Source organism: Ostrinia furnacalis, unplaced genomic scaffold (genome assembly GCF_004193835.3).
Source record: "Ostrinia furnacalis isolate ACB-3 unplaced genomic scaffold, ASM419383v2 OfSCF2800, whole genome shotgun sequence".
Taxonomy (NCBI): domain Eukaryota; kingdom Metazoa; phylum Arthropoda; class Insecta; order Lepidoptera; family Crambidae; genus Ostrinia; species Ostrinia furnacalis.
This window is the reverse complement of record NW_021133039.1, coordinates 590,310-613,346: the sequence shown is the minus strand read 5'-3', so window position 1 is coordinate 613,346 and position 23,037 is coordinate 590,310. Positions and strand designations below refer to the sequence as shown.

Genomic DNA, 23,037 nt, shown 5'->3' with positions numbered 1-23,037 from the left:
AGTGGGCTCACCACAATATGTGATGTATGTACTAACAACCCTTGTATTAATGTGTATGCTCATTTATCCTATAGTATTTAAGTCGCTTCATTGTATTTTATCGTGCATTCAATAAACGGGATTGACTCAGTTCGGGTGTTTGATTATGAACTCCTCATATGGCGACCCTGCCAGTCGAGCCGCGGCGGGATTCGAACCCGCGTTCCTCGGTAAGTCCGACCTTGTGTGGTGACTCGGATATTAGACCTGGAAGAATGACGTCATAGTTTGCCCTACCACCACTTTGGAACTAACATAAATGGACTGTCTAATATGTAACGGTTTCAACAGAGCAGGTGAACGATCGAGCTGACCTGTTCGGGCGCCAAGGCGTGGGCGTGTCTCATGAGGGCGGCGCCGATGAGCAGGCGGTCGGCGCGCGCGTCCAGCACGGCGGCGGGCGGCGGCGTCTGCGCGTGCGCGCTGCGCCGGTCCACCGTCAGCCGCATGGCCGCGCCGCGCCGCTCCAGCCGCGCCTCGTGCCACGCGCCGTCCGCCACCGGCACCGACGCGCGCACCAGCGCCGGGCCCGAGCCCAGCTCCATGCGGAACTGCAGGTGCCCCTCCGCCACCTCCAGCACGGCGTAGTCCACGCGCCCGGCCGCCTGCAGCAGCGTGCCGCGCTCGCGCCGCGTGCGGAAGCGCAGCGACAGCGTCAGCTCGTCGTCCAGCAGCCGCTCGCCGGCCACCACGCCGCGCTCCAGCCGGTACACCAGGTAGCCGTCGCCGGCCACGTGCGCCACGCCCGGCGCGCCCTCGCCCGCGTCGCCCGGCTCGCGCTCGCCGGCCGGCCGGTCGCAGCGCTCGCCGCCGAAGCCGGGCGCGCACGCGCACTCGCCGCGCAGCCGGTGCGGCAGCGCCACCAGCGCGAACACGTCGGTGGCCACGGCGCGCAGGCCGCCGGGGCGCAGCGCCACGCGCTCCACGCAGGCGCCGTGCGCGCAGCCGCCGCACGCGACGCGCACGAGCTCCTCCACCACCAGCCGCGTGCGCTCCTCGAGCCGCTCCAGGTGCGCGTGCAGGCGGCGCCGCAGCGCGTCGGCGGGCAGGAAGCCGCCTCCGTCGGCGGCCGTGCGCACCGCGAAGGCGACGTCCAGGTCCTGGGCCACCTGCCGCCTCTCTCGCCGGGGCTCGTCCTCGCTCGTCTCGCCCGACGGCTGGACGCTGACCACGACCACGTCGGCGGGGTCGCAGTCGGTCGCTTCGGCGACGGCCCGCAGGAAGCCCTTGCGGTGGCTGAGGACGAAGTCCCGGTCGGTGACCTCGCGGAAGCGCACGACGACCGCCTGCGCGAGCATCTCGTCGGAGATCAGCACGACGGCGACGCGCACTATCGCGAAACTGATGAACTTGCCGTCGTCGACTGTGATGTTGAGCCGATAATCACCGACGTCGAGTCGCGGCGCCGCACGCAACGTTCCGTTCTTGGGATCGATTTCGAAAAGATCCGTGGGAGGATAAGGGGCCCCGTCCACGGGGGCGATCGCGTACGTTAAGGTATCATAAGCGTCGCGGTCCGATGCGAAGACTCGTCCTATGGTCCCTCCAGGGAATTCGTCGAGGTAGGAGTTTACGATGATTTCGAGCGGAGTTATAACGGGTGGATACTGTGACTCTTCGATCACCCTTATGTACACCCAGGCATCAGAAAACAGTGGTGGAGTACCGTTATCGAATACTCTAATTTGCAGTGCATAGCGGTCCTTGATACGGTGATTGAATCGAGTCGCCGAGCGCAAGTAACCATCTTGCTCCAGTCGGAAAGCTCCCATCTCGTTGCCAGATTGAAAGTCAAATGTGTATGGAGCGCCGTTCGGAGGTGCATCAGCATCCTGCACTTCAAATTTGATGATGGTGTGTCCCAGTGGTCGATCTTCTTGAACGACGGCCGTGTAGTTTGTCTGAGCGAAAAGAGGCGGGTTGTCATTGGCGTCGACAACTTCAATATTTACCAACGTCGTGGTTTCTAGAGACGGCACACCTCTGTCGCGTGCTCTCACTTCGAGAACGTAAGCCGGAATGGTTTCTCGATCGAGCGGAGACGCCACGGAAATGTAGCCGGTGTCAGCGTCAACGGTGAACTGTCCATCGCGGTCACCGCGGGCGATGGAGTACGCCACGCGGCCGTTGGCTCCCGAGTCCGCGTCATCCGCTATCACTTGCAAAACTCGCGCACCGACCTCGGCGTCCTCGCGAACTCGAGCTCCGTAAGATTCTTGCGAAAATGACGGAGCGTTGTCATTGCTGTCCGATACGGTTACGTTAATCGATGCGCGGTCGCTGAGGGGCGGTGAGCCACCGTCGATCGCTTGCACGGTAAGAGCGTATTCTCTCCTTCGTTCATAATCGAGTGGTCGGGCGATGGACAGAACACCGCTCGAGTGATCGACGGCGAAGTCATCGCGGCCGTCGCCGCCGATGAGCGAGTAGTAGACGTCGGCGTTGACGCCGGCGTCCCGGGACGTGGCGCGCACGCGGAGCACCTCGGTGCCGGGAGCGTCGATCTCGGGGACGACAGCTCGGTACTGGTGGAACTCGAACTCGGGCGGGTTGTCGTTGACGTCCGCGACCGTGAGGCGGACGGTGGCGGTGGCGGAGAGCGGCGGGTCGCCGCGGTCGCGCGCGCGCACCACGAGCCGGTGCTCGGCCTGCGTCTCGCGGTCCAGAGGAGCGCGCAGCGTGATGATGCCGCTGTCGGCCGCGAGCTCGAACGCCTCCGTCGACTCGTCAACGAACGAGTAGCGCACCAGACGATTTTCTCCGAGATCCGCGTCCGTAGCGTGAACCTGCAAACGAAAACGACAATCAACAGCGACTGCGGCATTCGATCGAAGCTCGGAAGCGATCGTAGCGAATGACAGTCAGTTTTTTTTGTAGAACAGGGTACAATCACTCCTGGGCGAGGTGTGAGGCGCCACCTACCTTGGCCACGAGCGTGCCGACGTCGGCGTCCTCGGGCAGCGTGACGGTGTAGGTGGCGGCGGAGAAGCGCGGCGCGTTGTCGTTGGCGTCGCGCAGGCGCAGCAGCAGCTCGGACGAGCAGCCCCAGGCGGGCCGCGCGCGGTCCTGCGCGTGCACCCGCAGCCGGTACGCGGCGCGCGTCTCGCGGTCCAGCGCCGCCGCCACCGTCACCACGCCGCTCTCCTGCGCCCCCACAACGGACGTACGTCATTTATTTATTCATATTTGGGAAACAAAAAGTTATTAAAATGATAAACGATCACACAAGAAATCAGTAAATAAAAAAAATAAAAAAAAGTTTCAGTCACATCGGGTTGAGTTGAGATCGACGATCGATGTGATCGAGGTCGACGCCGTTCGGGAAGTTTTGTTTATTAATGCCATAAAGTCGGTACATAAAACGAACTCAATGTCATCGGGCATTATCTGCCAGTAAACCTTCGGGCTAAACAGGATAAGTCGCCGTACCTTGTCGATGGCGAAGTGGTGCGCGAAGTCCCCGGTGAGGAAGTGCCGCAGCTGCGGGTCGGCGGGCTCGTCGGCGTCGCCCGTCGCCAGCTGCATGACGCGGGTGCCGTTGGCGGCGTCCTCCGGCAGCTCGGCGTAGTACCGGTGTCGGAGGCAGTACGGCGGGTTGTCTGTCGATTATGAGAAGTTTATAACTATGTATTTTTAAAGGCTGACAATAGTGTCTGAGTTTCTTGCGCTGCCTCTTCTCAACACTGGCCCATTTATTGTCCTGAAGCAGTGGTAGGGTTAATACTGGGACGTGTAAAAGTGCTTTTTTAAAGCCTATTTGCAGAAATAAATGTTATTTACGAGTTTTTTTGAGTATATAATAATTTATAATTAATTTGTTGTGTCAGCCTATAATTGTTGTTCATAATTGTTATTTTTAAGTGTACATGTTGTTATGTAACAGTGTTGGTAGAAATAAATTAATGCATATAATTTTGCACAAATTCAAATGTGTGTGAATAAAATTTTCTTTGTATCTTTACTTTATTATTGAACTTGCAGTCCGTGCCTGCGACAGCGTTCGTGGCGAACTCACCGTTGACGTCGAGCACGACGACGCGCACGCGCGTGTAGGCCGTGAACTTGCCGTCGGTGGCGGCGACGCTGAGGCGGTAGAGCGCGGCGGCCTCGCGGTCCAGCGCGCGCGCCACGAACAGCTCGCCCGAGGCGCGCAGCTGGAAGCGCGCGCGCGGGTCGCCGTCCGCCACGAAGAAGGCCAGCGCGCCGCCCGCCGCGTCCGCGTCGCGCACGCCCAGCCGCGCCACCACCGTGCCCGGCGCCGCGTCCTCCGGCACCTGCCCCCGCGGTAGGAAGAGATTATAGAAGGGAATAGATGTGAAACGGGGGCGTGGCGCGTGTCTCCGCGATATGCCCAGAAACGAACATCGACCGCGAAGCCAGGTTAGTCGCGATTCAGTCGTTCAATTTTACAAAAACAATAATAACAGTAGATGTAATTAGTAACTGTCAACTATGTAATTACTATATGAGCTAGTTGAAAGCCTAATATAGGCAATATTTTTGATAAACATATGCGGTACGAATTTCGCCAAAATTAAAAAGTTAATGCGTGATAGTAGTTAATAATAACGTATAATAATAAAAAGGTTTTCATACATAAGCATTTTTTTAAACCAGTTTCGAACCTTGCCCCCAACCATTTAAAGTATCGATATCTGATCGACTCCATTTTATCTTTCTTCTCTCACTAGCGTTTTCAAAGTGTGCGTGAAGTGCCTTATGGCCAATCATTGCATTTTTGCGCCTATTGTCGTGGACTGTCAATCGCTTTGTTTTTACACAGTTGAATGTGTGTGTGGGAGCTGTAGTGGGGGAAATGTGGGGACACTGGTTCTCGTTGTAGTTACGCGCGAGTTCATATCTATTCCCCTTCTATGATCTGAGGTTATCACTCACTGTGTATGAGTGTTACTCGCTTTCCTTAAATTTCTAAGTAGGAATAATTGAGTGTCCCTTTGTTCCGTACTTGGAGCCGTCGGTGTTCCGAACAAAATTAAATAAGAAAAAATTGTTTCCGAACCTATAATACAATACAATCTATAAATAAATAATATTAATAATTTAACACCACGCGGCTCATCGGTGAACTCGAACAATAAAAATGTAACACGTGTTTCGGCAGTCAACGACTTAATAATAGTGAGCGGTGATGATATCAAACCTCGTTTAGGCACATTTCGCCTTGGGCAGGAACGANCGATCAACGTGGAAAGCATTAGGGGAGGCCTATGTTCAGCAGTGGACGTCCTATGGCTGAAATGATGATGATGATGAACACGTATTTCGGCAGTCAACGACTTAATAATATTGAGCGGTGATGCTATCAAACCTCGTTTAGGCACATTACGCCTTGGGCAGGAACGACTGGATAATTGAATTTGTTTCGAAGCGCCACGGAGTGCGAGCTCACCTCGGCGTCGTAGTCGTCGTGCAGGAAGGCGGGCGGGCAGTCGTTGTAGTCGACGAGGCGCACGACGAGCGTGCCGCGCGCGGTGCGGCGGCCGGGCGGCGCGGCGCTGTCGGCGGCCAGCAGCGCCAGGCGGTGCTCGGCGCGCGCCTCGCGGTCCAGCGCGCCCGTCGTCGTCACCCAGCCGCTGTGCCGACCGGAATTGAACAATAAATCGGACCGCTTTTAAATAAATCATATAAAGCCCGGTCCGTGAGCACGTAGAATTTTGTCCAATGACCCCTAGCTACCCATCCTTATCGCTCGCGAGTAATTATATTGCTGTCGCGACTGTGCGACGGGCACCCGCAGTGAGTGTGCGAGCGCGATAGCAACATAGTTACACGCGAGCGATAAGGATGGGTAGCTAGGGGTCATTGGACAAAATTCTACGTGCTCACGGACCAGACTATAGCATCAGGCTTTCCCTGTAAAGATAGCATAAACATGTGTCTGACTCAGTGGGCTGGAAGCGATGCGGTATCCTTTTCTAACTTCTCTAGAACGTTTGATACGGACAGAAATAATGCCTACCTGTACGGATCCACGGCGAACAGGCTGGTGGATGCGGTCCCTTCCTCGCCCTCACCGGCCAGTGAAAATCGTACTTCGCCGTTGGAGCCCGAGTCTGGATCGTCTGCCATCACTGAAAAAGGAAATTTTGCGGATAAATAAAATACATAAGGTTACATAAATGGGACTATTAGTCGAGGCTACCAATTTTTAGGTCCACATTACAAAACAACGTTCAAAACATTGCCAAGATGGTTTCGGTGTGAGTCTTTTCGGTTGTCCTATTAAATAGAAATCATTAAATGAAATAAATGAAAGCTTAGTTGCGTGCTTCAGGCTCCAGCTTTTCGACGAAGCTACATAGCCAACTCACGCTGCACGAGGCTGGAGTGCGGCGGCGTGTTCTCGGCCACGTGCACGACGTAGGGCTGCGCGTGGAAGGCGGGCGCGTGCTCGTTGACGTCCAGCACGTGCAGCCGCGTCTGCGCCATGCTCGCCGGCGCCGGGCTGCCCGAGCCCTCCAGGATGATGCCTGTGTCGACGACACGATAAAAGTTCATTATAAAACAAAAAATAAATGTGTCACGAAATACAAAATATTGATGTGTGAAGATTAAAATAAAATTATTATTGGATAAACCAAAAATCCAACTGCGTAAAAATCAACAAAAAAGATAGAAACAACTTAGTGTTCACAAATACAGTCGGAGGCATCAAATACATCACCAACAATAGAATTAGGTAGTCATTGATGCCTCCGACTGCATTTCTGAACACTAAGTTGTCTTATCTTTTTACGAACGTCAAAGGGAGCAAATTCAACCTCTAAGGGAGTAAAACGGGATACACGCGTACAAAGTAATAAAAAATAAAAATTTACCTCTCTTTTGTCGATAAAAATAGGTCTAGTTTTACCTAATTTCATATGTGCACTTTATCGTGACTCACACTGTATTACTTCACGCTCGGTGTTTTCAAAACTGTTCGATGGGTACCCTCGGACGCACTCACCGATGATGTGCTCCGCGGCAGTCTCCCGATCGAGTTGTCCGGCGAGAACGAGTCGCCCGGACGAGTCCACGGCGAACAGGTCCCGCGGCCACAGCCCCGGAGCCAGCCTGAACCTCGGGGAGGGTGAATCCGCCGCCTCGTTGGAGTCTGTGCTCTCCGGAGCGTCGGGCGACTCGGGCACTCGTAGCTCCGCGATGAGGGTTCCCGGGGCGGCATCTTCGGGCAGGAAGAGATCGGGAGGCGGCGCGTGTATTCGCGGAGCCGTTTCGCCCGGACCCAACACGTAGACTGACACTGGGGCCTCGCCGGCCAGGCCTCCGCCGTCGCGAGCCCTCACCCACACTTGCACCGACCGTGACGCTGGAATAAACAAATTATAATATTTAATTAAACTTAACCATGAGTTTTTTAATGCAGAACAATGCAGTTGTTTGACCGTAATCGCACTCGTCACACTAAGGCTGAGTTGCACCATCTTAAAACTTATACAAACGTCAAAAATCTGTCAAACTCCATACAAAAAGCATCGGTTATCGTTAAAGTTACGGTCAAAGTTAGGTGGTGCAAGTCAGCCTAAGTGAGATGCAATTTAAGAGGTAAAAAAAGTAACTCAAAACCGTGCACTCACCAAAGCCAGAAGCGTCTCTCGCGAAGGACAGTGCCCCGGTGTGAGGATCGACGGCGAAGAGGCCGCTGGCGTCGGTGCGCACGTCGCCCTCGTACACCGAGTACGACAGACGCGCGTTATCGCCCGCGTCCGCGTCCGACGCCGCGAGAGTGAGGAAGGGCGCGCCCGGCGGCTTGTCGTGCGCGACGGCCGCGCGGTACTCGCGGTGCGGGAACACGGGCGCGTTGTCGTTGAGGTCGGCCACGCGCACGCGCACCGTCGTGTGGCGCAGCAGCCCGCCGCCGTCGCTGGCGGTCACCGGCACCTCCCACTCGGCGCGCCGCTCGCGGTCCAGCGGGACGCGGGCCGTCAGCGCGCCGCTCGCGGCGTCCACGGCGAACGTCTCGCGGAGCCGAGCGGACGGTATCGAGTAGGTGACCGTGCCGTACTCGCCGGGATCGTCGTCGTACGCTTTCACCTGAAACCGATCGATCGCGTGAATGAAAACGGCGAACGCGGTCGATCGTGACAAATTAACGTTCGATAATGTTTCATTCGGTCAATCGTCGAATCCAACTCGGATGGGCAGCGTTCGGGAAGCTTCGCCATATACTCACGTCTGAAATACCGCAGTGTCTCAAGTCGAAAGTATTTGACCAATGCGTGTTGCCAGTGATGGTATACGGATCTGAGACGTGGTCGCTTACTATGGGCCTCATAAGAAGGCTCAAGGTCACCCAAAGGGCGATGGAGCGGGCTATGCTCGGAGTTTCCCTGCGTGATCGAATCAGAAATGAGGAGATCCGCAGGAGAACCAAAGTAACCGACATAGCTCGCAGAATTGCTAAAATCAAGTGGCAGTGGGCGGGGCACATAGCTCGTAGAGACGATGGCCGTTGGGGCAGGAAAGTTCTCGAGTGGCGAGCACGGGCTGGAAGACGTAGCGTGGGCAGGCCTACTACTAGATGGACCGACGATCTGGTAAAGGTCGCGGGAAGAGCCTGGATGCGGGCAGCGCAGGACCGTTCATTGTGGAAAACCTTGGGGGAGGCCTTTGTCCAGCAGTGGACGTCATTTGGCTGAAAAGAAGAAGAAGAATGTTTCATTACAGTGGTGAGCAGCAGCGGAGGCGGCTGGTTTTCGAGCGCGCGAGCTTCGTGGACGAGATGCGGGAAGTGCGGAGGCTCCCGGTTGGCGGGCGCGAGCGCGAGCTTGACGCGCGCGAAGGCGGCGTGCGCGCCGTCCGACGCCGACACGTTGAGCGAGCGCGGGCTGGCCCCGCCGGCGCCGGCCGCGGCCCAGGCGCGCGTGTTGGCCAGCGTCAGCACGCCGGTGCGCGGGTGCACGGCGAACGCGTGGTGCGGCATGCCTGCCCCGGCCAACGCGTATCTGTGTCGAGGAAGATATCGTCGATATACAGGGTGTCCCAAAAAGTAGTCTCAAGCCCAGAAGTTAGAGCATCCTAGTGATGCTACCCAAATCACCGTGACTTTAGATACCTAGTTTTCGAGTAAAGATTTTTTTTACAACATTTTAGTTATTTAGTATATCCAACATAATTTTAGTTTATATTCGTGTTGTGGATGTAAGTACTTCGTAAAAACTAGTAAAAATCGCGGAACATACGTACATGGGAGTGATTTGGATAGCCCTAGTGATGCTCTACCTCTGGGCTTCGGCTTGACACTCCTTTTTGGGACAACCTGTATAATAATTCATGCACATTACCTACTTAATCGGTGTCAAATTACAATCTACCTTCCGGATAGAGAAGCGTTTTTACATTACCTCAGTCGTGGTGCGTCACTAGAATCGGGGTCCCAGGCGGCGACGCGCCCGACCGCCGTTCCTCGCGCCGCTTCCGCCGAAACGACCACCGAGACCACTCCGCGCTCCATCCGAGGTGGACTGTCGTTCACGTCGTCCACTGTGAACAAAATAATAAAAAAATAGATCAATTTACTGCTTCTTTTGTAAAACTTACACTTTTAGCTTTTATTTTGTATCGAATCTATACTAATATTATAAATCTGAAGAGTTTGTTTGTTTGTTTACTTGAACGCGCTAATCTCCGGAACTACTGATCCGATTTGAAAAAATATTTCAGTGTTATATAGCCCATTTATCGAGGAAGGCTATAGGCTATAAGACATCACGCTACAATCAATAGAAGCAGAGCAACAATGAAAAATGTTGCGAAAACGGGTTTTAGTGTTGTTTTAGTGTATTATAAAATGTATCGAGTCTCACCAGTGATGAAGAGATGAGCGGTGGTGAGCAGCGGCGGGCGGGCGGCGTCGGCGGCCGTGACGAGCAGGTGGTAGGCGGCGCGCGCCTCGCAGTCCAGCGGCGCCGCCACGCGCACGTCGCCCATCGCCGGGTCCACGCTGAACTCCGGCACGGCCGAGCCGTCGTCGTACCCGCTCAAGGAATATCGGATTTCGCCGTTCACTCCTACAGGAGGAAAATAAACTGTACTCCTTCGACTCTCAAAGAAACGAACTCCATAATAACGCACTCCGCTATAACGTATACAGTGTGAGTCACGTTAAAGTGCACATATGAAAATAGGTGAAACTAGACCTATTTTTGTCGACAAAAAAGAGGTCAAAAATTTTTTGAGATTTTTTTTTTAAATTATAGATTTTTTTTTCTTTCAATTACTTATTGTAGAGAAAACGTAATAACTTTTTAACTAAGGGGTATATCCTGATAAAATAAAAACGGTAATAATTCTAAATAACAGGAAATACTAATTAAATACATAAAATACTTAGAAAATGAAAAACAAATAATAAAAAAGATACTTTTTGAAAAAAATCTGCTTTTAAATTCGTGTTTTTTTGGTTATTTGATGAATTTCTCCAAAACATGTGGTTTTTATTACTTTGTATTATTCTCTATCGTATTATCTTTGTAAAACCAAAAATCGCATGTCTATATCCCTATCACAACAGTAATAAAAACCACCTGTTATGGGGGCATTATTTGAAGAAATTTATCAAATAGTTAACAAAAGCGAATCTCACCCGTGTCGTTGTCGGTGGCGCGCACGGCCACGACCAGGTGTCCGACGGGCGCGGCCTCGGACACGGCGGCGCGGTACACGTCGCGCGCCAGCTCGGGCGCGCAGTCGTTGACGTCGAGCACGCGCAGCGTCACGGCCACGTCGGCGAAGGCGCCCGTCACGCCGTCCGTGGCGCGCAGCACCAGCGCGTGCGAGCGCGCGCGCTCGTAGTCCAGCGCCGCGCGCGCCACCAGCACGCCTGCGCACCGCACCCGTTATGGCCACACGTCTTTAGACGACGCTCACACGAAGGCTGATACTGATTAGGTACTAACTGCACGATGCGTTTCTATTCAACGAAACTTTCGAATGCGTAAGTACTAATATGGCAACAAAAATACCATACACAAAACAATGTAATTTTAAATTTAAATTCAGTACAAATATTTTACGTGATAGTTTTGATATTCATTAAACTTCGTGTGAGCGAGTCTACTTTGAGATATTTACAAGCGGGTACAGCAAAACAAAGCATTGAAAATATAAAATGATTTTAAAATGACAAAAATACAATTTGCATAAACTTAAAATACAGGCGATGCTTCTTGCGATGATAGGAATAAATGTGCTTCTTATGTACAGTGAGAATGACGTGAACGTCTGTAAAAATGACACTTCTGATTAAAGGAATAGAATCCACCGAGATGCTATCGTCAATGTTGGAGATGATCGAGAGTGAAATGAAGACGTTTGAAGTAGGCTGTCGGGAGTAGAAAGCATGCAGCTCTCGGTGACCCATGCACAAGCAACACAACGACAGCGGTCGAGAGACGGGCGCTCGAAGGCGCCGAGGCCGCGGGGAGGGACGCACGCCCGGATACTCACATGGACTATTGCCTCTGTCGGGTGCTGCGGGACAAAACCGATACGTTAGTGAGGCGCTAATCGGTACACCACTACGCTACTGGCTAATTCACCGCTCAATATTATCAGGCTGCGGTTTTGAACATAAAACGTCCAACATTCGGAAAGGTAAGAGAATTTCCGAGATAGGTATCTAGCATTCAAAGCCGAACCGTCAATTCAACCGTCCCCATCGGTCATTCAACGAGAGCAACGATCACACCGACACATTCCCCACGTCGAGTCGCCACCCACCTGCGTCGAAGAGGACTTCGAAGAGGTCCGAGGCGGGCGGGCCTGGGGCGGCGGGGTCGTCGACGNGGGGCGGCGGGGTCGTCGACCAGCGTGTAGATGAGCTGGCGGTTGAGCGGCGACAGCGCGCGCAGCGGCGGCGCCAGCGGCTCGCCCGGCGGCACGTCCTCGCGCGCCGCCAGCTCGTAGTGCGCGCGCTCCCACGCCGGCGCCGCGCCGCCGCCCCACACGCGCACCGCCACCGCCGCGTCGGCGCCGCACGCCGGCGCGCCGCCGTCGAAGGCCGCGATCACCAGCGTGTACAGCTGGTTGTGCGCGTCCACCGTCTGCTTGAGCGTGATCTGCCCCGTTCCTCGGTCCACGCGGAACAGCTCCCCGTGACCGCGTTTCATCTCGTATCGGACCTGCAAAATCGTTATAATATTTAATCCAATCAATATTTTAATTTATGGAGGCACAAAATAATGACCTGTTTAAAACGCAATCAGCACGAGGTGAGTCTAATCAGGCCTATCGTTTTTATACTTAACAGTTGGCACCCCTGGCGATTGACAGGACCTTACTCTACAGTGGCGCCATCTTGATGAGTGCAAATGCGATAGTCCTCCTACCACTTTAGCGCTCACCAGTTGGTGCCACTGTCTTCGCTACTAGCAAGTGACAGGACCTTACTCTACAGTGGCGCTAACTAGTGAGCGCTAAAACGATAGCCCTCATTATGTATGAATGACACCAGTGACACAAAGTCACATCAAGGTATCGAATATACGGTGTCATTTACATTTTATTGATACGTATGTCATCGTGTAAAGAAAATAATAAATCGTCACCTCGCCGTTGTCGTTGGCGTCGAGGTCGAGGGCGCGCACGCGCAGCACGGGCGTGCCGGGCTCGGCGCCGGCGCGCACGGCCGCCACGTAGGGCCGCTCCACGAACACGGGGCAGTTGTCGTTGACGTCGGACACGGCCACGTGCAGGCGCGCGCGCGCCACGCGCTGCCGCCCGCGCGCCTCCAGCAGCAGCTCGTGCGCGGCGCGCCGCTCGCGGTCCAGCGCCAGCCCCGTGCTGCGCACCGCGCCCGACGTGCGCCCCACCTGCGGGTGCGTTCCGTTGCGTTACCACATCGTGACCCACAAGACGGCGGATGGTTGTTTCGAAAGTTTTACTATTTATTTATTTTTAACATATGTAATAAATAAATCGTTATTATTAAGCCTACCTAGGTTAAGTTATGCTATCGCATTAGGTTTTAAGTACCTGTAAAGATAGTGATAATGTGTGTGGAAATAAATAAATAAATAAAATAGATAAGGAAGTTTATATCAAATATGCCTTGAACTGTTTTCACAAATAACAGAGATGGATACAATTCAAAACAAAAATTTAGCATGCAGTAAAACAGTAGGATATATAAGAAAAAGTGAAGTATTAATTTAAAAATTAAATAGAAAGAAAGTTAGTAATTTCATGGTAAAATTAAAATAACTCACTTCGAATCCTTCCACAGGATTGAGTATGAAAAATTCAATGTGCTCGTTGAGAGCGGCGCCGAGAACGTTCAGTACGGCGATCAGAGTCGGTTTTGTTGAATTCTCCACGATCGAACCGTAGTAGTCCGATTTCTGGAAGGCGAGGCCCGAGTTTTCTATTTCTCGCACCTTTATTTCCACTCGTGCCGTACTCGAGTACAGGCCGTCGGACGCCCGAACTCTCAGTCGATATGAATCGGCGAGGTCGTCCGGTTTCGCTATGGACAGAGTCCCGTCGCTCGATAAAGCGAACGCTCCGCCTTCGTCGCCTTCGATGACGTCAAATTTGATGCTGCCGTCTTGCGGCGGATCCGGATCGGTCGCGGAAACTTTCGTGACGACCACTCCTTTCGATGTCGGTAAAAGCACAGTCGCCTCGTAGGACGCGTGCTCGAACGCGGGCGGGCAGTCGTTCACATCGATCACGTCTACGGTGACGCGAGCGACGCTGTCCGACGGCAAGCGCGGCGAGCCAGCGTCTAAAACCTGACGAGACGACGATAACGTTCAAAAGAGAAAAATCACAATTAAAAATAATAAATAATCACATTTAATGACTCTATTCAATTGATTTTTGTTTTACTAGTGTATAATTACCCTAACATTGCAAAAAGAAATGCTGTGTATACTTACTTGTAATAAGAGGTCATATACGCATCATGTGTTAAACCATGTTAAAATGTATGAACTGTATTATGTATGTGACTTTGTTGGTGTACCTAATAAATAAATAAATAAAATATCAAACCAAAAAATATGACAACCGGCTCACCCTGACAGTGAACTCGTGACGCGGAGCGCGTTCGTAGTCGAGCGGAGCGGCGATGTGCAGCGCGCCCGTGGTCGGGTCCACGCGGAACAGCGCCGCCGCCGCGGGCTCCAGCACCTCGTAGGCGCGCTGCCGGTTGGCGGGCGAGTCGGCGTCGTCGGCGGCCAGCACCAGCGGCGCGCCCAGCCCGGCCGCCGGGTCGCCGTCCGCCACCAGCGCGCCCGCCGCCGCCGCCTCCGACACGCGGCCGCGGTACTCCCGCTTGCGGAGCGTCGGCGCGAACTCGTTGCGGTCCAGCACGTGCACGGCCACGTGCGCTCGGGCTGTGCCTCCTCCCTAATAATGAATACATTGAGCATATTAGAGCCTAGTTGAGGTCTGGAACAGATCGAGTCCCATAAACTACAATAAAACTTAACATTCTTACACTCGCCTCTTTGTATATTATTATTATAGAAATATGTAAACTTGTCAGAAAAAATTGTCATGAATATTCCCAAGCCAAAGATCTCTATCCTCAGGAAAGAAACCTTAGACATAGAAATAGACTAGTTACACGTTATATGTCAGTAAAAATATATAACATGATACCTAAGGAAATAAAAGGCATTGAAAAAGATAATTTGTTTTGTAAAAAATTAAAAGAATGGCTACTAAGTAAATGTTTCTACACGTTAAAAGAATTCTTTGATCTCAAATCTAGATAAATAAATAAATATACCTAAGCAATTGTCTGTAATATTGTTATTTTGATAATTTAGATTTTAATATGTTGGTAGACCTAATAAATAAATAAATATTGTATGTACCTATAAAGTTGCAATGCCCTTACAGGGCCATGTTTCGGGACTCTGTATTAATATTTAAGATCCAAATGTACCAACATGATGCAATAAACATATATGACTATGACTAAATTATTGGTTTCACAAGAGACTCAGTCAGTCAGTTGCGGTGGCATCAAATGGGTAGTTTTAAGAGTGCTTAAAGTCCCCCGTGTGCCCCGTCAGGGCCGCCCCAACGCGCAACGGTCGCGATCGAGCCTCGATCCGGGGCACGCACCATGTTGACGGCGAGCACGGTGAGGTTGTAGAAGCTGGCGGCCTCGTAGTCGAGCGGCGCGGCGGTGGCCAGCAGGCCGGCGGCGGGGTTGACGCGGAACAGCCCCGCGCCGCCCTCCAGCGCGTACCACACGGCGCTCGAGCTGCGCGCCTCCGCCGCCGCCAGCGCGGCGCCCGCCGGCTCGTTCTCGTACACCTCGCACACGATGTCGCTCGTCACGAACCTGCGGAGAGGGAGCCGTCAGTATTCCGCTATCGATCGCGAGCGAGGCTCGAACGGTTTGGTTTTTGAACGGTAGTTTTTATCGCCAAGTTAAACATCGAACGGGCACTCGTACCGGGGCGGCGCGTCGTCGGGTTCCACGACGATCACGTGCAGCGGCAGCGTCGAAGACCGCGCGGCCGGCGGCGGGTTGGCCGCGCGCACGTGCAGCGTGTACTCGCGCGGGCCGCGCGCGGGCAGCTCGCGCGCCAGGCGCACGTCGCCNACGTCGCCCAACGCCGGGTCCACTTCGAAGGCGCCGTCGGCGTCGCCGCCGGCCAGCGAGTAGGCGATGCGCGCGGCGTCCCCCGCGTCGCGGTCGGCGGCGCGCAGGGCGGCGACCAGGGCGCCGGCCGGCGCGTTCCGAGGCAGCCTCGCCTCCGCCAGCCGTCGGCCCCACTCGGGGGCGTGCTCGTCGGCGTCGTGCACGCGCACGGTGACGCGCGCGAACGCCCGAGACGCGCGCGGCGCTTGGTCGCGCGCCCAGACCGTCAGCTCGTGTACTTCGGCGCTCTCGCTGTGAACGTGAAGTAAAGAATGATTTGACGTAAAGAATGACAGAACTTTATTAAAATAGCGCTCGAAATTCAAATCACGAGTACGAAAACGGAGAGAGCTCGACTCACCGATCGAGAGGTTGAGCCAGCTCGAGCACGCCCGTGAGTTCGTGGAGCCTGAACAGCGGCAGCGAATGCGTGGCCTTCGCCGCGTGCAGCCCGTACAGCAGGCGGCCGGCGCCGGCCGCGTGCAGCGCCACCAGCGCCTCGCCCGGCCGCCGCGCCTCCGACGTCTCCACCACGTACTCCTCCAGCGAGAACGTCACGCCGCCCTCGTTCGCGTCGTTGATCACGGTCACGTTCACCTGGTGAATTTTAGTTCGCCATTAATACGACTGAATTTTAAAAGATTCGAAGATGACGCAGATTTGCAGCGAACTCACGGTGGCGTAGACGGTGTGCTGGCCGTCGGTGACGGACACGTTGAGCGCGTAGTGCGGCTGGCGCTCCCACAGCAGGCGCCGCGCCAGCACCAGGCTGCCGTCCTCGCGCCCGATGTAGAACTCTTGGCGCTCGTCCCCCCCTACGATTACAATCGTTTTGAGTTATTTTAAGACGGGTGAAGCTCGCTTCCACCTTCGGCCTGATCGTCACTTACCATCAGGTGAGATGCAGGCCAAGAGCTTCCTCGTTGTGGATAAAATAATAATAAAAAAAAACTTCTTGGAGTAGTTTCTGTGGATGTTTCGTAACTCACCCACGATGTCGTAATACAATCGGTCTTGATCGGGGTCCGTGGCCTGCAGGACGGTGAGGAGGAAGCCGGGCGGGTCGAGCTCGGCCACCTGCAGCGGCGGCGGCGCGGGCAGCGCGGGCGGGCCCCCCCCCCGCGCGCCACCGCCACGCCGCGCACGCTCACGCGCGTCACGCCGCAGCGCGGCCGCGGCGCGCCGTCGCAAGCCCGCACCTGCACGACGTGACACGTTTTATGAGTGTTCGGAACGCTCACAAAATATTCTCAGCGACTGAACTGACTAGACGTAATGAACGTACGGTGATGTCATACGAGGTTTCCGGCGCGAGCGGGAGGCGAGGAGCGGCGAGCAGGCGGCCCGAGGTCGCGTGCACGCGCAGCAGGCCGCGCGCGGCGCCGCGGGCGCGCGCCGAGTACCGCACCGTGCCGTTGGCGCCCGCGTCGGCGTCCATCGCCACCACCTGCGTGATCATTATTGATGCATTACGTCGGAAAGTCAAATCAGCCGGGCGAGTTAAAAAGAGGCGTTATGTTTTTCAAATGCACTCGAGCGTCACGCGGCGACTCACCGTAGCGACGTAGGTGGCGCCGGGCGCGGGCTCGTCGCACGCGTCCCAGGCGGCGCGCGCGCCCGAGCCCTCGTCGTCGTCGTCGGCCTCGCCCTCGCCCTCCCACTCCGTGCTGCTCTGCTCGCCCGCCGCGTCGCCCTGAACACGCACACTCTAAACTACCACTCCTCACACAAGCGACGCGAACGATATCAATTCAGAAGCGCAACCGACCGTAAGCGAGGCATGCAACGGCCGACGGGATCGAACACGTGGCGCTTTACGGAAACTCGGAATAAAGCCTCGGCTGGCGACTGATCTCGCGTCAGGGACGTCGAAGCCAGTCACGAGCCGGTTCGCCGTTCGTCCCGAGCCCGCGACGGGGCGTACCTGCGGCAGCGTGTCGTCGGGCGCGGCGTCGGGCAGCAGCGGCACGCGCACGTCGTAGAAGTGCTGCGCGAACACGGGCGCGTGGTCGTTGACGTCGGCCAGGCGCACGGCCACGCGCGCCGTGGTGGCCAGCGCGCCGTCCGAGCACTGCACCTCCAGCGCGTGCGACGCCGCCGCCTCGCGGTCCAGCGTGCGCCCCGTCGTTACGATTTCGCCTGCGTAGTATAACATTATTTTATTTTATTCGGAAAATCAACAGCGACCAATACAAATAATGAAAACTCAAATTAAGTATATTATTTCTCTATTTAGTCATTTACAGGTGAACGATATTGATTGAAGTTTAATTACGTTATTGTCTTTTTATAGCTGTCGCTCAAAATTTAATAAACTGGAGCTTTACCAGTTTGTTCGTCGATCGAAAACAGTCCGTCCGGGTTGCCGGCGACGATGGAGTAGGTGATGCGCGCGGGCGCAGGCGCAGCGTCGGCGTCGGTGGCGGTGACGCGCGCCACGCGCGTGCCGGCCGGCGAGTGCTCCGGGATCTCGGCGGCGTAGGCGGCGCGCGTCGGCCACGGCGCCATGTCGTTCACGTCCGACACTTCCACGTACAGCTGGGTTAAGGAATGGCGGAAAATAAAGAGATAACTTTGGAAACTCTTGATTGCTCTCATTACTGCTTGTTTATTAATAGAGAAGGTACACATAAGCACAGTAGATAAAAATATACAGGGTGGAATTTTGTAATGCCACCTGGAGGGAAAATACTCTTAATATTATAGATTTAAAGATTTCCAAAAGTTTCCTTGCCACACCCGGGATTCGAACCAACTAAAATCTGTTAAAATTACGACCCGTATTTTTATTGCATCGATCGTTAGGGTTAAGTATAAAAGGATGAAATCTCTCTAAAAAACTTGATAAATCAAATGAAAGGAAAACCATGAAATCTTAAATTATTTTAATTATGTGGGTACAGGAAATTGTATGGTATGGTAAAGAATATTCGAAAAAAATTCGAAAATCTTTGAATGCAGTTCTCTTTATTTTCAAAAATAAAGGAATGTTTTCTTTCAGTAAAATTATCTATCGACAGTATTAAGAGTACTTTCCCTCCAGGTGGCATTACAAAATTCCACCCTGTATACTGTGACTAAAGTTACCTACCGCAAGACTGAATTAAAAATAAATAATTTATAACTAACCTGCACGCAAGAGTGCCGGGGCACGAGGCCGTGGTCCTGCGCGCACACCGTCAGCCAGTAGTGCGGCACCGTCTCGCGGTCCAGAGGAGTCAACGTGCGGATAACACCTGCTCAACAGGGAAATAATTTAATTCACATTCTGTTCGATGATGTCATTATTGATTTTCTGTATTTTGAGTAATTACCTTCGTCGTCGATAGAGAAATGAGCCATGCCGGAGCCGGCGACGATGTAATACGCCAGCCGCGAGTCCCGGCCCGGCGGGTCGGCGTCGGTGGCGGCGGCGGCCAGCACGCGCGAGCCGCGCGCGGCGTCCTCCCGCACGCTCGCCAGGAGCACCGTGCGGTCGGCGAACTGAGGAGCGTGAGCGTTTTCGTCCACGTCTAACACTTCCACTATCACTGTGGCTTCGGCCCATAGCGCTGGACGCCCTCCGTCCGTTGCACGCACTGTCACTCCGTATACCTGACGTTGAAAGCATAAATTATTATTATTATTATCTGCCATCGTCATTTCCTAACTTTGAAAACTGAATAAAAATATTAAATTACCTGTCTTTCCTCGTAATCCAAACGTTTTGCGGTTCGTAATGTTCCTGAAGTACGATCAATAGTAAATATGACATCGTCCGCTGCTTGATCCGGCAAGGAGTAGGTGACGATACCGCCGGCCCCGAGATCTGGATCGAAAGCTTCGAGTACTGCGACGAGGGTACCCGTAGGCACATCTTCTCGGACCCGTGCTCCGTAGGCGGACAGGCCGAAGTGCGGAGGATTGTCGTTAACATCATCTACTGCGACCCGGACCAGCGCCTCGGCGTGCAACCCGCCTCCATCGGTCGCGCGAACAGTCAGCTCGTAAAGAGCTCGACGTTCGCGGTCCAGCGGTGCACATACCAGTACCACACCTGTATCACGTTCCACACAAAACTCTCCTTCGTCTTCTCCAGTACCACTTAAACTGTAAGTGATACGAGCAAAGTCTCCTGAATCGCGGTCTGTTGCGTTTGCACGAAATATTGCGGTACCGTTGAGAGCGTTCTCTGTTACTCGAAAGCTAGCAAGTGTCTTTTCAAATCGAGGTGGATTGTCATTCACATCTAATACGGTGACTGGCAGTAATCGTGATGCCGATCGTTGCGGTGAGCCCAGATCATAAACAGTAACATTGAGATAATATTCGGTTTCTCGCTCCCGGTCCAAGTAACCAATTACCTGCAGGTCACCAGTATCTGGGTCTATTCTAAAAGCTGAATCAGCGTCTCCTCCAGATATTCCGTAAACTAGGAGCCCATTGTAACCAAGGTCGCGGTCCCGTGCTCGTAAACGAACCAGAGACGTTCCAAGCGCGACAGATTCGTTTACTTTCACTTCCACAGGGAAGTCTATAAAGTCAGGTGAATGTAAGTTTTCCCCGTAACGTGAGGGTGCAAGTGGAAATTCGTCAGCAAAATCAATAGGTGCATTGCTTCGTTCAGCTGCTGCTAAAAGTTCTGTTAAGCGTCGGGCAACACCGGTGTCTCGGCATTCCAAAGGACTGGCATCTCCACCAGTTCCGCCTCCTACGAGGTGTAAAGTAAGTGAAGTTGCATCCGCAAAATGAGTGCCATCAGTAGCTGTCACATTTAACACTTTTGTTTCAGATCGAACATCATTTAGATCACAGGATAAACTCAAAACTCCCGTACTTGAATCAAGAGAAAAACAGTTATCTTCATTTCCGCTCACAATGCGATACGAGACCACATCGCCCGCATCAAAGTCTATAGCTGAAAGTGTAACAATTTCATAGCCGATGGTAAGCCTCCGCGGCACATATCCGACACAGTCGATCCGTTCAAACTGCGGGCGGTTGTCATTAACGTCTTTAACCCGAACTGTAAGATGCATCTCAGCTTGACGTCGATACGGTAGTCCCCAATCGCTTGCACGTATATGTAAAGTATATTCTCGGCGCATGCTCTCATAATCAAGTACTCGGGTTGTACGTACTGCACCTGAAAAGTGATCGACATCAAAAGGCACGGGTTGTAAATTTGCAATGCTATAAGATATGTAAGCATTTTCGCCAGAGTCGGCATCTCTCGCGACGACTCTCGCTACTACGGTTCCACTGGCACCGTTTTCAAGTACTGTGACCTCCATGTTGTCTTGTTCGAATACAGGGTTGTTATCATTGGAATCGAGGACTGCTATTTTTACTTTTGCGGATGACTGTTTTCGTGTTCCGGCATTCCCTTGGTCTATTGCTGAAACCGTAAGAGTATAAAGCGATTTTTCTTCAGCGTCTAACGCTATTGCCGTATACAAAACACCTGTATCTGGATTTACTACAAACTCGCCACCTTCATTACCTCCAACTATTTCTATGTAAACGCGAGCATTGCGACCTTCATCTCGGTCGCTTACTTTGAGCCTAATAACTGGCGTATTCGGGGGCGCGGTCTCAGGTATGCTCGCTTCGTATACTTCTCGACTAAATACTGGTGCATTATCGTTGGCGTCTACAAGTGTCACTGGTAACGTTAAATAAGAGGAACGAGGAGGATGGCCTGCGTCTGTCGCACGAAGTGTCAGATTGTAGCCGTGCGGGGCGCTCTCACGATCCAGGAGTGCGTGTACGACGACATCGTATTCCCCCGGTTGCACTGAAGGTCGAACTCTGAAGTGGCCGTCCGGATCACCGTCGACAATCTCTAAATTAGCTATTCGGCCATGTTCACCCGTGTCCCTATCGCTAACTTCTATTATTGCGTATATTTCAGCTGTCGAGTTCTCCACGAGTTCTGGCAGTTTACGAACTCTCAATTCTGGTGCGTGTAAATTCACCCTTTCAACGCGCACTACGACCGTAGCTTTCGCTGCAGGCGCATCTTCCCCTTTTAGTAGAAGTGAAGCGCGATCTCGAGCCAGTACGATGACTTCATGCCTTAAACTTTCTGAGGCCACCAAAGCCCGCGTGATGGTGATAACGCCGGAGGTGGTGTGAACGGCAAACCTGTCGGTGGACTCGGCCAGGCTGTAGTAGATCTCACCGTTGAGGCCGAGGTCCGCGTCCTCGGCGGTGACGCGCGCGATGCTGGAGTGCACCGGAGCGTCCTCGGGGACGACGACCTCATATTCGGTCGGGTAAAAGAGGGGACTCAGATCGTTTTCGTCGGCGACGTCGACGGCGACGACCGTGTCCGCTTCGTACTGGCGGTCGGAGGCTTGGATCGTCGCGCGCACCTCCAGCCGGTAGCTGTCGCGGCGCTCCCGGTTGAGCACGTCGGCGTGGCCGGCGCGCGTGCGCACGGTGAGGAAGCAGAAGTCGCCGACGACGCGCTCCTCGGCCTTGAAGAACTTGTCCTTGTCGCCGTGGCGGATGCGGAAGCGGCAGCGCGCGTCGGGCTGCGGCAGCGCCAGGCCCAGCGGCTCGGCGCCGGGCGGCGGCAGCGCGTGCGTGCGCGGCGGGCTGTTCTCGGGCACGCTCAGGTTGTAGAGCGCGCGCGGGAAGCGCGGCGGCGCGGCGGGCGCGGGCGGCCCGGGCCCGGCGCGCGCGCACCACGCCACCGCCGCCAGCACCAGCCACGCTCGCGCACCAAGCATCGCGTTTTTGGAGTTCTAAAAATTGATAAGAAAACCATTNTAATAATTGCTATTAATATAGATTTCAATGTGATCTTTACGAATTTTAACTTTGCGACCTCGTATGGTTGCCGCTCGCGCCGCCATATTGGAAAAATGCAGCCGAGTAGCAGTTTTTCTTAAATGTTTCCTTTCGGATTAATTTTATGACAAAACATGCTAGAGAAACTAAAACTAGAGAAAATTTCCTATTTTTGATGTCTACATAACCTTTTTGTGAAATCAATAGTTCAGGTGTAGGAGCGCCAACAAGACCTACCACCAACAAAACCGAACAGAAGAAACTGCTCCCACTGGGAATCGAACCCTGGATCTCTGTGTCTAAAGGCTTACCACTAGACCACAGAGGCGGTAAAAGTAGTTCAATTCGTAAAGAGCACATCGAAATCTATATTAATACCAATTTTCATTACTCCCGGAAAACTTTTCAGGTAAAACTACCAAATGACTGGACTATAATGTAATCTTTGAAAATGTATTAAATTATAATCATTTTATTATTGATAAGTAAGTACATGTCATACATTATAAGGCCTGAAGTGGATAATATTAAATAAAAAAACTGCTTCGAGGACGAGGTGCGCGATAGGGGAAAAATAAGAATTTGGTAAAAAAGGT

The 23,037-nt window shown here is 53.4% G+C and overlaps 1 protein-coding gene across 1 annotated transcript in view; it reads right to left on the bottom strand.

The window, feature by feature from the left end:
• kug (FAT atypical cadherin kugelei) overlaps positions 1 to 23,037 on the bottom strand; it is a 44,044-nt gene that overhangs the window by 5,706 nt on the left and 15,301 nt on the right. Inside the window, 32 exon segments of the mRNA XM_028309471.1 lie at positions 354 to 2,825; positions 2,962 to 3,183; positions 3,469 to 3,638; positions 4,055 to 4,313; positions 5,450 to 5,633; positions 6,020 to 6,131; positions 6,372 to 6,530; positions 7,010 to 7,369; positions 7,638 to 8,094; positions 8,726 to 9,005; positions 9,405 to 9,543; positions 9,867 to 10,070; positions 10,646 to 10,882; positions 11,509 to 11,532; positions 11,782 to 11,845; positions 11,847 to 12,182; positions 12,609 to 12,872; positions 13,269 to 13,793; positions 14,080 to 14,412; positions 15,139 to 15,361; positions 15,476 to 15,916; positions 16,026 to 16,261; positions 16,340 to 16,479; positions 16,654 to 16,741; positions 16,795 to 16,863; positions 16,950 to 17,111; positions 17,220 to 17,357; positions 17,589 to 17,803; positions 17,992 to 18,202; positions 18,794 to 18,900; positions 18,979 to 19,258; positions 19,345 to 22,395. Coding sequence (XP_028165272.1) covers positions 354 to 2,825; positions 2,962 to 3,183; positions 3,469 to 3,638; positions 4,055 to 4,313; positions 5,450 to 5,633; positions 6,020 to 6,131; positions 6,372 to 6,530; positions 7,010 to 7,369; positions 7,638 to 8,094; positions 8,726 to 9,005; positions 9,405 to 9,543; positions 9,867 to 10,070; positions 10,646 to 10,882; positions 11,509 to 11,532; positions 11,782 to 11,845; positions 11,847 to 12,182; positions 12,609 to 12,872; positions 13,269 to 13,793; positions 14,080 to 14,412; positions 15,139 to 15,361; positions 15,476 to 15,916; positions 16,026 to 16,261; positions 16,340 to 16,479; positions 16,654 to 16,741; positions 16,795 to 16,863; positions 16,950 to 17,111; positions 17,220 to 17,357; positions 17,589 to 17,803; positions 17,992 to 18,202; positions 18,794 to 18,900; positions 18,979 to 19,258; positions 19,345 to 22,380 — 12,147 coding nt within the window. The 5' untranslated portion in view covers positions 22,381 to 22,395.